A 15993-nucleotide genomic window follows, 5' to 3' on the forward strand; every position below is an offset into this window, starting at 1 on the left:
GAAGTTTTTAATAAATCCCGCCATAATTTTCATTCGCTATGTTAGTTTCCTAAACAATTTCCAATAAAAAATACGTATTATTTTTGTATTCTTTTAAATTCGTTTCCAATTTTCTTGTTTTTGAGTTAGGTAAAGATTTTAATAAAATACAGTTGTAGAAACTAAATGGAAGAACTAGCAACGAAAGAAAAAATATATGGCAAATTTCTGGAATACCTTTTAATAATTACGCTAGAATTGAATGTGATTTGACCAAAAAGAAATTACACATAAAATATTGCGTTAACGCAACGTTGGTTCTTAATACATAAATAGCTAAAACTCTGACGGAATTTGGAACCAACGTGCATTTTAGAATAGGGCACACGGTTATGTTCCAAGAGATTCTCGACCCTGGGTTTTCCATAAACCAAAGACCCTTAGGCGAAAGGAACAGGATAGACTAACGCGTGCTCGGAGAGATTCTGCTAACTGGTCAATAGGTATATACTCTATCTTTCGGCGAACTAACGGATTGCCGGCACGAAACGTCCTAAAGCCCAGCTTTATCCTGAGCACGTGTTTCGGCAGATGCAGTTCAATATTGCCTCGAGCGAAAACCACCGAACAACCGGACGAAACTTTACTCGTTAGTAAATCGTAGAGCTACTGTGTTAGTTATGGAGCTCTTTTTCATATTAATAACGAATATTAATTGTTAACGAGACTTTCGAATGCAACCTCTAATAGTTAAACATAACCTCTTTATATCTTAATTTTACGGAATACTAGATTATAGGGCAACTATACTATGTAATACTTACTGAACTTTTTCTTATACTAATAACGCCTGTCTTTTGGTTATAACCTCTAATAATTGGCTTTGAACAACATAACCTCATAATAATCTGTATAATTAACAATGTAAATCATCGGCCATATTAATATCAAATGAAATATCTTGTAATTTTTATTATATATTTGCAGATTTGTTGCAAACTTTAACAATAGATCCATAATAGTCGAGACTCATAACAGTGCTATCTAATCAAATTTGCCAAGTTACAAGACAAATTATGTACTTAGTTTGACTCAATTAACTTGATCGTACTTTTTATTATTAGCATTGAGCTCTGCAAAAAGAATTCCATCGAAATTACGCAGGCATCGATGTCGTTCGATCATACAAATACATATCTCGATGAACAAAGTCGGCTGGACGTTGCAAGATATTCTTATCTTTCCATTATCGCCCACGTCGATACGGAGAAATAACGTTTCGTGAGTCGTGACTAGAAATAATCGAAATCGATCTCTGAGATGCAACAAAGTGCCAACCAAAATGCAGCGGTTGTATATACAATAGTCGAAGCATCTGTTTGAAAATTTCGCGAAGCTTCTAAACGAGTTCACCTTTGTATTATTTTCGCAATCCTAAACGATGCGTTACTTTTATATTTTTTCCCTCGTAAAATCGTTCGGTTTGTTAATCCGATTCAAACGATTGTTTGACCATTTCTCCTTTTTTTTTTAATTCTACGTTTCATCGTGTTGAGTAAAACGAATATTTTTTTCGACAGTATCGAAAATTTTCCCTCACAATAATGGAATTAATTTTGATCAATGCTACGGATAATTAAATGGACCTATTATTTTCGCAGGTGTTTATATCGATCGTGTTTCGTACTGTATACATTTACACTTTTGTGAATACCGATGTTCATCGTTGAAAAAAGAAGAAAAAAAAACGAATTGTAACGAAATATTTTTTTTCCAAGCACTTCTCTCTCCGTAATACCAACAAACATTCGATACGTTGAACAATAGTTTTACAAGTGTTGTATCGGTCGGTATCGCCGAACCGTGAGACGTATGGTGGAGCAAGGAGAGTTGGATAAATCGAGAATTTCGTGCAAAGATACCTCAAAAAAATAACACAAGGTGTTTTCGTTACGTTTCATTACGTTTATTTCGTAAGGTTTTCGTATTCGCACGACTTATCCTACGTTAATAAGTTTGCGATTATTATTACTAATTCGTAATATCAATACGTTTTCTGTATATATAGATCTGTCTATTTATACATATATAGCTTTATCTATACAATCTATATATCTAATATATATATATATATGTGTGTGTATATATATACACTCTTTTTAATAATATACACGCAGAGATCTATCTACGATACGATTTTTTCCGTTTCAATCGTTTAATTATTCACACGATCCGTTTTGCAATAAATATATATTATATCTTAATCCTCGGTAAACTACCAATTTCGTGCAACCAAATCGCGCGCATTGGTTGCAAGGAATAACGTTACGCGAATAAATGCATAAAATGACGAGACACACAAACGCACTACCGAAAACGATCGTATTACTTTTTACGAATTTTTATCACCTTTGTCTCGTTCCATTTAATTAACTAGCAGAAAGAACTTTCATCGTTTTCATTGAATGTATAATTGGCTGGGGCTGATATTTTGAGGTTATAAATTAGAACATTAAGTCCGAGACGGATATACGAAAAATAACTATTGTTTATTTATTTGTTTACTGTACGTACATCAGAATAACATACGTACTTATAGGTTTCTTTCTGTTTCAATTTCTTTTATTTGCCTGTTATTGCATAATTGTATCGTATTAATAGAGTATTATTTGTACTTGCTAATACGTAAACACTATTTATAATTATAAATTGTCAGATTTCAGATTGAAACACCGATCGATGTTGTTTTTATGTAAATAGTTTAAATCTCAAACTGTAAGAATTATTTGTAAATCAGTATTTAAAATTGTGAAAAATAACAAATGATTTAGTTCTAAAACCTTATGCAATCTTTTTTATATCTCTCTATGTATAATTTAAGCGTCTTACCAAAGATTGAGTAATAAAATATTACTGTTATTTATTTAACATTACCATCCTGAACGAGGTTCGTGGCTTCTTATCTCCCCTTGCGTGTCTCGAATTACTATACAGAATTGCTTGCAAAACATGTACATAAATGTTAAAAATTTTATAACCTCACTATATCACTCCCATCAATTGTATCCATTATAGCCACAAGAACGTTTGATGCGAATTATCGATGTAACTTTCTTCATCCATCAATTCTTAACTCAATTGAGAAAACGACTTTGCTACAGTGACTATTCTGTATCAAGTATAATAATATTCCATTAATCCTCGATTGTAAATACCATTATGGTATATTCTCATTCCCAATATGGCGTCCAAGATTAAGAGCTATATAAAGAAGATCAATAAATATATAAATAATATTCCAACATATTGCGAATATTATTAATGAAATTGATTTTAAAAACTATCAAAAATGATCACTAAAATAAAATTTATCAGTTTAAAAATTATATTGACATCGTAGTGCTAAAACCATCTGGTATATTAAATTGCATTAATAATCATCCATTTCTTTATCAATTCTTCTATTTTATAGTCTAAAAATCTGTTTCTAAGTATCTTGAATATTGATCTCGTGTTTTTATCGGAAATGGATAATTCCGACAGGGACACGTGCACTGCCTGAAATATTTTTTTCTGTCTCATTAATTCGCTGCAGGTTTGTACAGTTGCAATGTGTGCAGGATCGTTCGTATCTTAGTGCAAACAAGATCATCGCGAGAAGAAGGAATTTTGAATCGGCCAAAATTACCGTAGATCAGTAAAGAGATCTGCCTTTGTTTGCTCAGGTGACGACGATCATCACTGATATTCACATCTGTTTTCACGCCACATCTCGCGTCATTCGCTCTTCCGATTCATTAATGAATGATCCAGCATGCAATAAAACTGATCACGTAAGTATTTAGAGATCGAAAGTATCATCCCGAAACCTCAATCTGTATAATACTGCCCTCCTTATACGTTTACGTAGTTAAAATGTCCTCTCTAATATTTTCTGATTTTTTTAAATTTGTTGGAATATTTAAAGTCTTCCGTGTCCATTGCTTTAATTCTTGCACTTTGAGTAAATTAAAGCTACAATTTCTGCATTTTAAGTAAAGTTACATAGATTGTTACGAAACAATTATTAAATATTTGTAATTGAATAAAGGAGACTATAAAAAGTAAAACCTCAACTTTCCCGAGTTTCTGGAAATGTTAGATAGGAGCAGAATTTGCTTTCGTTATTAAACTGCTCTACAACAAGTCCAAAGCATGAAATGAAAAATGCTGACATTTGATTTAAACGATAATTTATGTGAAAAGAGAAACTTTGGAGAAGAAAGCTAAGAAGTGCATTACAAAATAATATTATTTATTATCAGATTCTCAATCATCGAATTTTCTGCTATTTATGAATGAAAAAAAAATTATTGCTGCCAGCCGCGGCCATTTTGAAGCTATATGTCAATCTGCTATCTCCTCAGATCAAGTAGTACATGTGTACTAAACTTTTTACGCCCCGAAGAAGGACACGTGTTCACTGTGATCGCGATAATGTCTTGAAAATGTCAAGTATGTATAACTTTAGTTGGCATACAACGATTCATTTCCTTCGTTCGTTATTTCTCGATCGATATACATACATAGAACCGGAATAAGATTCGATAGAGTATAAAATACCTCGAACTATATGTAGTTCCACTCCAACAACATATCTCTAATCGAAGTGGAAATTAGCGAATGCTGTTGCGTTGAACTATTCGCACAATTCACTGCAAGCATTTTAATAATTGACAGACTCATAAGAAAAACAACCTTTGCCAAGAGATACAAAATTTTATGATTTCATTAAATATAATTCTTCTACAATATGAATATAAATATATTTATAGTAATTAAAAGACAGCGCCAATACCTAAAATGTATTTTTCTGGATGAGAAAGAAATGCAGCTTTCGTATTAAAAAGTGTAAAAGTTTATTATTCCGAATATTAGTTGACTATGAATATATAGCACATTCCAGAAAGTGATTTGATTTTGATTAATCTCAAATTGCTTTTCCTTAGAGCAGTCCAATCTCATTATGGCAGTCCATTCAGTTGTTTAATACGAAGAATATTTCATTAAAGGGACTGAAATAAATAAAAACAGAAATAAAAGATGCAGGAGATAAATACGAACAAGGATCGTTTTTGTCATGAGTCCGTCAATTCTCTCCTATTCGTTAAAATCCTTTTTTACTGCACCTATAACGTGCTACGTTATACATTCATTGTACTATTATCAAGTACATGAACGATGAAGTATCTACAACTATTTTCGTATCGTTTAGTTCGTATAGTTTCGGCAAATTGAGATTCAAATTGATATTACTTTCACGCCGTTTTATCATGGATTTCTAGACTTATCTAATTCCACTCTTTGGCGAGCTCTTCCGTGCACGGGATCCACTCTTGTTTCACATAAACCAAGCTCGGGTCGTAGTGCTCGGTGTGATGTTCTTCAAGGCCTCGGTGATGAGGCCTTGAATTTCGGTATTCTCAGTACTTATGCAACGTGATGGGTAGATTTCCGCTAGTGTTGACAGTATTGCAGTCTTGGTAGTATCTGTGGTACAAGGGTGGAGACGGAGCTGCGCTCGATGAGAGAGGAGTTGGCGGGCTGGATCTGAAAATTGTGGATACTTTACCACATTTTCCAAAGTCGTTCTTGCAAAGGAAAACATCCATGGATAATAATTTGTAATATATGTAACACTGTTATTACATTTTTTTTCAAGTAATTCAATTTTGTTACATTTAATATCTCACTAGGTCATATTATGGTACAATTATGTTATATAATTTATGTTACATTATAGTTATTTTCTCTCGCTCACATTAACATAAAGGTTTAGGAAATTAAATGTCTTACTTTTAATGATAAATATCTATTCTGCTCTCGCTAGAATACGTTATAAAATTTATATTATGCTATATATTCGCACATCACAAAACTGCACTTTTGCTACATTTTAAGGCAATACAATTTAAAATTGTAAATAATTAATCTTAATACGCTTAGCCATCACCAATCTCACTACACTATCTACATATATTGTAGTACAATTATATTTCAATATTATATTCATATTACTTATATTATACTTATTTATATCATAAAATTTCATATCGCTTTAATTACAATACAATCTTTAATTTCAAGTACTTAGATCCTTTTATTCTTTTATACATTTACCTATTTACTTATAAAAGACATCTTTGGAAAGAGATCTTACAAAAAATTTTTTTTAAGTTAAGAAAAAATGGTAATAAAACAAACAGCGAAACAATGAATAATTTTGATCTAGATACATATATGCAAAAATTGTACTTTCGCTACAGTACAATTGCAAGTTCTAAATAATTAAACTGTTCTGCTTTTCGTATACTACAATTCATTAGACATCTTCCCCGGATAAAGGATAAACGACGGTAGTACAGCGAAAGGATCCACCAGTGATTTCTGTTTTTACCTGTAAAGCTGACAGCTCGGCGATTGAGTATCCTGATAAATGGCGGCGGCGTCGGGACTGGCCGCCTCCTGGTACCATTGCGAGTGTCCCGCGGTGTTGTTATGGTTTCTCGAATTGTATTCCGTATGATCCATTATGTAACCAGCCGTGGGCGTGCAATAAGGTGCGTACATGGTTCCAGGCGGCGAGCCGTTGCTCCTAGACACGGTGCTGCTGTGACCGTATCCAGTAGTCGCCATCATTGCCGCGACGGCGGCCGTCGTCGTGGTTGTAGTCGCGCAAACGGAGGGCAGGTGGTCCCTGGAGACCACCCCCGAACCCATCGACTCCCTGCTCGTCATAATCGAGTGTGAGTGAGGGTGAGTATGTTGAAGACCGTGAGGATGATGCGTATGATGTGGATTATCCCTTGTCATTAGAGCTGCGTTGTTCTCTCTTGTCGTCATCAATGCATCCACGCTAAAACTAGTAGGATCTAATCCCATAGACACATCTTGAATGCTGTCTTGATGAACCTGATGAGCTTGGTGCACTTGATGACCCAGAGCAGTTTGGATGACGCTTTGGCCAGCTATTGCGACGGCTGACGTCGTCGTTACCGCTGTCTTTGTGTCTTGAATAGGACTGTGAAGACCGTACTTCGCTTGTACAGCCATGCAATGACTACCAGCGTCGTTTACCGGCTCCCTTTTCGGTTTACACAAAGTCGTGTCCAGGGTGCCCAATTTCTTCGTAGACGCATCCGACGGTGGCGCTATTACAATGTTACTAGGTTTCGTCTCGTCCTGATTACGTTGCTTCTCGGGAACCAAGCCTTGTCTCTTTAATGCTTCTTCTTTCTCTTTCAGGGCATCCTTCTTTTTAAAGCGCCGCCGACGCCTTAGATAAGAACCGTTATCGAACATATTGTAGCTATCCGGGTCCAGCGACCAGTAGCTTCCTTTACCGGGCTTCTTGTCATCCCTTGGCACCTTCACAAAGCACTCGTTTAAGCTGAGATTATGCCTGATCGAATTCTGCCAGCCTTGCTTGTTCTCACGGTAATAAGGAAAACGCTCCATGATAAATTGATAAATCCCGTTTAGCGTGATCTTCTTGTCGGGAGCGTTTTGGATCGCCATCGCGATCAAAGCTATGTAAGAATACGGAGGTTTTACCATATCCTTACCGGGATGGTGAATGTGTTGCTGGGTTATGCCTGAGACCGGGTAACCTGCCGCCGTCGCGTAACCGCCGTACCGGTATTGTTCGTAGTATCCTGGTGCGGCGCCCACTCCTGGATACGACGGAGTGCCCATCCCAACAGGAACCGCCGTTGCGTGCCTGTAATATGCATTCTGCTCGCTGAACAGCGTATGCATCTTTACAAGTGCACTTGATCTTGGCTTTACTTTAAACACGTGGAGGTGATTTTAAAAAAGATTCAGTAGCGTCTGCTCTGTGATACGTGGATCTATATAGTATGTCTAGATCACTGGCTATATATATTTGTAGAATAGTTTTAACGTAACGACATTTTTATTTAATACGTTAAATATCCTATATATCCTCCAAAGACGGCAGTGAACTTTGATTTTTACATTCACTCACTGATTTCGATCAGTCACATTTAGTTATTTACACTTAGTCACTAAACAATTGGATGGTGGAATCGATATATGATGATATAGGGAATTTCACTAGATATTTCTGAGCAAGTCGATACAGTCACTCACTGAAACTTTCGAATCGGCATGGTAGCCACTCGGTTCGATAGATCGTCGGCGAATTATCAATTCCGTCGGCGGTAGACGGAGACGGCGGCGTTCGTTTACTCGTTAGACCGTTTAAATGGTGTTTTGTTGACGCTTCGGAATATCTCTGTAGTCTGTTGGGAAGTTGGTCTCCGTCGATCGAGGAAGAGACAGGCGGCGCGGCGTGGTGCAAGACAAGGGTGCATCCAGTGGTCGATGCAAGGCTAACCCGTAAACCCGCGTGCACGCGTATTATGATACACAACAGGCCGGAGTTTACTCAACCCCGAGTAAAAACACACTGGGGCCTCGGCCTCGCGAGCGAACGAAGTGTTCGGTGTCGGGCAGCACGGCTGCGCGACCCGTACGTGCCGCTTCTCTTCGAAAAATCACGAGAAACCCCGTGACGGCCTGCCGCCTGTTATTCAACGGGCCACGTGATTGGCCGGCCGCCAATCATGTGACTCCACCTACGTGAGTCGACGAATCAGAGGGCTAGTATTAAAGGGAAATTCGTGGACGCCTCTACGGTTAGGTTGCCAAGGATCGTGCCACACTCCTAACTCAGTCACGCCCTCGTGACTCGCGCAGGGCCGACGCAACAAAAGCGAGACAATGAGCATCGCCCTGCGTGTGGTGTGAGAGCACACGCGAAATTTTTCCGCGCGCGACTACGCGGCCGTCGGATACTTTTACACCGTATACCCATCAATCGACGGATTTTACAAGATCGAAGGCTGGGCGTTGGATTATTGAGTTTCTTTGTCCAGAGAGTTTTTGAGAGTTTTGATTACGTTGTTTGGTTCGACAGATAACGACGGATTTGGTCGCGGGATCACGGAGAATTTAGAAGTGACGACCACGTGGTGATTTCGTTCTGATCGATTCGCGTTCCTCTTACCTATAACAGTGTTCATTTTCTGGGGGATTGAGTGACATATTTTTTAACTAATCGGAGTTTTGCAACTATATACATATATATGTAGTGGTTTAAGGTATATTAACGGATACTGTTTAATTGACTAAAATATAGTGAGGTAGGGTAGTTATCAAGGATTATATGTACAGGAAAGAGAATTGAATTATTTTGTGTGATATTAGAGAACTTTTGAAATTCTCATCTTTAACTGTAGAAATCTTCAGTTTACTGTTTTAGGGTCTTCGTAAAATTACCAGCAACGAATATATTAATTTATCACTGTAATTATTATTGTGAACTGTCTTTCAAATCGAATTATTCGATGACAATACATGTCCATATTTTTCAATTAATTTTCACATAACTATTTATTCAACTGTAAAAATTCAATATTTTTTCATCAAATTTCTATCTGGTATTTATAAATAATTAATAATACGTGTTTTTGCGTGAAACTTCGAGCTGATAATTGTAATTCTATTGATTTTATCTTCGTGGTACCGTCGAAAATAAGAGTTGCTTGTATTTTATAGACGTTCGTTTTGAAAGACGCGACGAATGGAAGTACGACGCGGTTCTTGCGCGAGAAATACAGATAGGTGTGTAATCCGTGGACGAAGAAACTCTAGAAACCCCCGGGGAAAAGGCTCTCGAGTGGTAGAGTTATATAGATAAGGGAGAGACATCACGTTCTTATAGACGAGGGATTCAATTTGGCGTCTGTTTTTCCAAGGGTTCGACTCCAGTCTTGCGAAAACACTCGAGAGGACACCTCGGCTTCCATCTTAGCGTTTCCACTGGGCTCCTCGTGAATCCCTCCCCCCGAACTTCTATCCAGGTTCTCAAAATATCTTCGATCGTCGCGATGTTCCACTTTTTCGTTTCCAGTTCCGCGAACCGCGTGCCACAAATCACGTGCATCGTCCGCGACAATTCTTCAAACCCATCGATACATCGAATAACAAGCGACGAATCACGCCGGAGTTTTTCACTTTGAAAATAATTTATTTTAAAGAATAATTCTAATTAAAAATAACCGTAGAGATTGTTTAGGGAACGTTTTGCAACCATTTCGAAGATCTCAATCTATCGATCAGAAACGCAGAATTCAAAGTATCTATGGCTATTATCGTCAAAGAAAATGTGATTTTTATTTGATGTTTAAAAAGGTTATTATCTTTGTCTGTTTGAAAAATCTCATTTGAATGAACCTTTTGTTGACAAAATCTCGTTTACTTTTGTTTTCGATAAACGTACTTGCGTGTTAATATTCTTCTGGTTTCATGGAACAAGGTGAAACATTTCGCCATTCAAAGAGATTTTTTATTTTCGCATTTGTTTTCTGTCTGACTACAATTCCATGTTTAATGTGGTTCGAAACGGGCGTTTTAAAATGTTTTTTTCTCTTTCGTTGCAAATCGCGAAAAACAAATGATCTTGAGAACCTTCGGCGCGTCTGCAGACAATTGCAAAGTTTGCAAATTGCGGAAGTCTTGGAGAAAACGAGAAGGAAGGTTATCTTAAGAAAACATTTCATACAATAATTCATCGTACTGCCGATAAAAATTGTTTGACGTCGGTTCCTGTAATTTCGCGGATGACGAACACGAACGTGTGTCGCGATAAGAGACAACAATGTGACTAATTTTAAATACGTTGTCCTTCGCCGAAATGATATTCGAAATTTGCGCGATTCCAACTCCTTAAGAAGAGAAATGCCGATAAACGTTAATTTCTCTGTTCTTCTTCAAATTTGTTAGAGCAGCTCGAATAACGGCTAGGACAACTTTCAATAATTTCACATGTTCGCACTTATGGTTTCACGTGTTCTGGATTCCGCGGACTCTTTACGACTGACTACGACTAGTTCGAAATACTATAATCGCCTGATTAGATGGCGTTCTTTGACTGACTATCGTCCCTGTCTCGTTGACAAAATTGAACAATTATCTCTTAGAACGTATTATAATCATTTCTTAGGAACGTATCAGATATTACACGATCCTATTTTATTTTCTCCCAATTCGTTAAACCTATGGAGAATTTATCTCAAGCTGACTCTATTGTCTTTATCTCTGATCTCTTTCATTTTCCGCGCATATAAGCGTGAGTTCAGTGCGAAACGGGAAAAATCGATGACACAACCTGCGACGTTTAATTTTCATTTAAATGAGACAACGTTCATTGTAGGTGTTTCGATTCGGGTCCCTTTCGACCCCTTCCCTCCTACAGTCCCTAAGGCTACCCACACAGGCAACGCTTTCCAACTTTCGGCCAAAGTTTAATTGTCTTTTGCTCGCGTTCTATCTAAATTCGTCGCTCGCCACAGCTGTAGCTCCTCCAACGGCTAATCCGTTTGATAAGACTGTGCAGTTAGAAAAATGAAGAGACCGAGAGATGCTACGCGTGTTATAGCGTTGTAGGCTGTCACTTTACATTTTAACTCAAATTATTCCCAAACAATTAACTTTTCCAAACACGCGTCGTTATAATAAATCCTTTTGAATTTGTGTAGCGTAAGAATAACTGATTGCTATGCGCAAGAGTTACACGTATGAAAATTACACAACAAGCTACGATATAAGTAATAAAAAGGTCGGTATTTCTTGAAGAGAACCATCGAATCTAAACAAGGCGCATAGAAAAAATTGTCAAGTAGACCACGGTGAAGTTTTAATTTCAGTGGATCTGATTCGTATTGTCAAGCGTAATCGGCAAAAAGGCGGCTCGAAGCTGCGATGAACGATAAAAAAGACAATAATTTCCATGCTCCTTTTCGCGTTGACTGGTCGACAAGCACCTCTCGCGAGGTGTTTAAGAAATTTCGAGGTCTTTCCAAATAAACGACCGCCATGACCTATCCCATAAGATCGGCGTGGATATGGCCGGGGCTCTTTTTTGCCCGGCAGAAACAATAAACCGGGAATTTCGTGGCCTCGCCGGCAGCATTGCGTCACGAGCCTCGTCAAGAAAAGTACATTTTCTTTATGACGCATGCTGTTGGCGAATCACAAAAAAAAAAAGAAGAAAAAAACGTTGTTACGCGGATGTTTCGTGCTCTTTTTTTCGAATGTCCCATGACGTTCCTTAGGCACCGTTTTCAATGCCGGGAATTGAAATCTCCGAGTGCAGGGAATGTTTTACGTTGGGCACGATAAAGGCAGATAGCCTTTAAAAACGACATCGCTTGGAAATAAATTCATAATCCAGGAGGAAAAATAAACTCGTACGCAAACTCGAAATCTCCGAAATCTCTGGAACAGTGACTGTTTTCCGTTGAACGGAATAAGGTCAGCTAGCCTCGCAAAACGCCATCTCTTGAAGCTAAAATTGTAATCCAAGAGAAAAAACAAACTCGCAACTCGAAATCTCGAAATTCGCACTGATAGATCGTTGGATTGCTTTTTATCATTTTCATTTAATATTTCAGCCTACGCGCCTATTGGATTGTGCAGATTCATATTTTTCATGTGTGCAGCTAAAAATTGGATCCCAAGTAGACGACCGTCCTTTGTGATCCAAGAATGTACACTTCTGTGTAATCCTTTTTTGTTAATAATTACATTATGGAAATTGATACTTTTACGAACACCTATATAATTTAAAAAAATTGTAATTAGGCGGACAATCACGTACTACGACAGATACGTAGAAGAAAGAATTTTAACTATTCCTGTAGGATTCCAATGTTTGTTCTTTAAAACTCGGGACACTCTTTGTGCGAACAACGCCACTTAGATTAACGATATTTACATTCACGATAACCTTCATTTTCTTACATTCTCGACACTGTGGCGACCTATGGTGTCGTCAAATTCCAAACATGTTCAATTAAATGATGAAACAGCTGAACAGAACTTCGCATTGACTCAGTCAGAACGCGACGATCGTTATCAGATTCGTCTGTTCTCCTTATCGATTTATTCTGGCAAATATTGTGCTCTGATCTGCGGTATCTAATTTTGCTCAGTTTGAAGTTCCTTTCTCTTGCCACTTTGAGACGCTACGTTATCCCATGAAATTGCTAATAAAATGCGGTAGCTAGGTATATCGGGTTGGCAACTAAGTGACTGCGGATTTTGTCATTAGGTGGTAATGACAAAATCCGCAGTCACTTAGTTGCCAACCCGATATAACGATAAAAATGATACTCTCGCGCGTTAATGTCGATCGTTGCATATTCGTTACTATGCTACGATGTTCACGCAAATTCAAAGAAATAAAGCTTGAACAATACTTTGCATATTTCATATCTTTCATCGTGTGTATCCCGCGCGCTTCTGCAGTTTCCCATAAATTTTCTAGGAATGCGTAAAAATCCGCAGTCTGAGCATTACTAGGCACGAATGTAGGATAATATAAAACAAGTAATAAGCATAGAATAGTATATCGTTTTGGAATAATATATCGTGTAAATTTGGAAAAGTTATCGAGCGGAGGAAACGGTATAAGGTCAGATGATCACGAGGCATTTACTTAAGAAAGTTACCAACTGATCGATTAGAATTCTCATCGAGTTAATTAACAGTCTATTAGACGACTTTTCGTTCCGTCAGTCAAAGTGTCTGTCGAATCGGACGAACGTGTGACGTTCGAGGTCGCCATCGAAGACGACATTCGTTCGAACGATTTTCACTTCGGTTTTTCTTTGAAGTTTTTTGCGCTCGAAGGCTGGCTGTTAGTCCGCGAGTATTGGTTTACACGAGTTCCTGAGTTCGGTGGTCCCGAGAATTAAATTTCATCGTTGTATAAACAACTGGCAGCAGACGAGAGGCATACGGAATACGCGGAGACTTCCTACGAGTTAATCCGATCGGATCATACGCGCCTCGATGTCGACTCGTTCCCTTCACGCGAGCTTTTTCGCGCGATAAAAATAGGTGGGAGTGTTTGAGTTGCTCCTTCGGATTCGATTTCCATTCGTTTTAACATGTTCGTAGCATGCAACGTTTATTAACATACAATTGTGTATTAACAAATAATTTTCATAAAATACCTTTCTCTATATCCTGGCACTTTACGTGTCAGTTTAATATGAATTATTATTTTAATTTATATTAATTATTAATTCATATTATTAATTAATATGAATTATTATTTTCATTCATATTAATGTAATTGTGGCAAATTGAAGTATGCTACACCGTAACATTCGATTTTTGCAAAATGTTATGTCGTACTCGACGCCTTTTTTGAAAATCTTAAGCATCTAAGCTATTCGCGTTGCTGAGCTTTTGCTAATCCATCAAATCTACTTTGTCTTAATTGTTCTAAAGATTTTAGTGACGTGGCTCACCACTGTGCCAGTTAATACGTTAACCCTTTCGTTACTGAAGGTGGCTTTAGTTAAAATTTTGCACATTTAATCTCAATGATTGATTAAATAATAAAACAGATTCGACGTGGAACCGATTGACAACATATTGAATTTTATAATTGTTCTCCTATAAGAGACAGAAAATGTGTGTTATTACGTTTTGCGCCAGCAATCTTCAACTAACATTGTGAATTATGTACTTCTGCTTTATAATTTAAGCCGCTACGATCAGGTGGCGGTTACATTTTCTCGTAGTATTCCCAAATGACGTAACGAATATTATTATAAATAATTGGAACTCTTGGAAAAAAGAAAGGAAATGAAAATTATTATAAATTGGTATTTATTCTTATTTCCAAGAATTCCAATTATTTATAATAATATTCATTTTCTTCTGAAGATTAGCTTGCTCAAACAATCGTACCTTACTCTGTACCCATAAAGAAGAGTTGAGAAACCGATCAATGTGAGTTACTGTCCATTAATAAACGAATCGAGCAAATATGCTGCCATTGTCAGAATTATCGGTCGACGGATCGGTTTGGTTGGATTACGTTACAATGTCCATATTCAAACAAACACAAACTATTCCTTGGACCGAAGATTTTTAACAAGGTACCTCCATGACGCAAGTCGGTTTCAATTAAAAGTAACTTACAGCGACTGGCTGGCGAGGCCTTCGTATAAAGAATCGAACGTAAGATACTCGTAACAATTTCATTGGAATAAATTTCACAGAGTTTCGGCATTCTTGAAAATAATCAAACAGCAACCGGCAGTTTGATCAAAGATCTAGCAGGTAGTAAGTGGATCGAATAGCTGGAACGTTTCTCCACGCCGCAAGAGGAGAAACTTCCAGGTTGCAGGTTCTTGTTCTGCTGCAAGTTGCTCGTGTTTGTCTTTACAGGAACCAACAATTCTGCGTCGTATCTTCGACGAGCTTGTAACTCGTCCAGGGTTTACGCAGCGCCGTTTCCGCGCGTTTTCATGCAAGAGAATATGACGCGCGCGCGCCCGATGCGATCCGCGCATAAAGATAACAAACACGTCGGTGCAGCGTGTCTGCTGTTTCTCAAATCGACTAAGAGAAAAAGCTAATCTGGTTAGCATTACCACTTTCCGGCCCGATACCAGGTCCGATTTTTCGCCGCGGATTTCGTCTCGGGATCTAAATCGTAGGTATCAACAATCGAACAAGTTCGGTTTAAAGAAATAAATTTCCCTCTTTGTTCACCATCACGCGAAGTTTACCATTCGGTATCGATAGTTACGATGTTGCCTCTTTGAGAATCAATTTATTATGGACAGAGGGAGAGTTACATTTTATTTCTTTCGCATTTCTCGCGGCAAAACTGGTATTCGGGTTGACTCAACTTTCCGCCAAACAAGTTTACATACTTGGCAATATTTATTTTACTTTGCCGTCGCGAGTGTAGCTAATATTTATCGGTACGAAGGTGGACGCTACAAGAGGCTATGGCAATAGGACGGTCGAGATGATGGTGACAACGAATTCAGGTTCGATAACGAATCCACGGTCCACGGGAGGACAAGTATCAACGTGCTACTCGATTCGGGTAACTCCTCGATAACTCGTCCAACGACTAAC

The 15993-nt window shown here is 37.8% G+C and overlaps 1 protein-coding gene across 1 annotated transcript; it reads right to left on the reverse strand.

Moving 5' to 3' along the window:
* Nucleotides 1–1533: 1533 nt before the first annotated feature.
* On the reverse strand, nt 1534–8504 carry croc (forkhead box protein crocodile). Its single transcript, XM_033327740.2, has 2 exons — nt 6416–8504; nt 1534–5568 (listed from the first exon to the last, which is right to left on the reverse strand). Exons 1-2 carry the CDS (start codon nt 7774–7776, stop codon nt 5442–5444), a joined length of 1488 nt encoding a protein of 495 aa, XP_033183631.1. The 5' UTR covers nt 7777–8504; the 3' UTR covers nt 1534–5441.
* Nucleotides 8505–15993: the final 7489 nt, after the last annotated feature.

The sequence above is a fragment of the Bombus vancouverensis genome, chromosome 1 (genome assembly GCF_051014615.1).
Source record: "Bombus vancouverensis nearcticus chromosome 1, iyBomVanc1_principal, whole genome shotgun sequence".
NCBI lineage: Eukaryota > Metazoa > Arthropoda > Insecta > Hymenoptera > Apidae > Bombus > Bombus vancouverensis.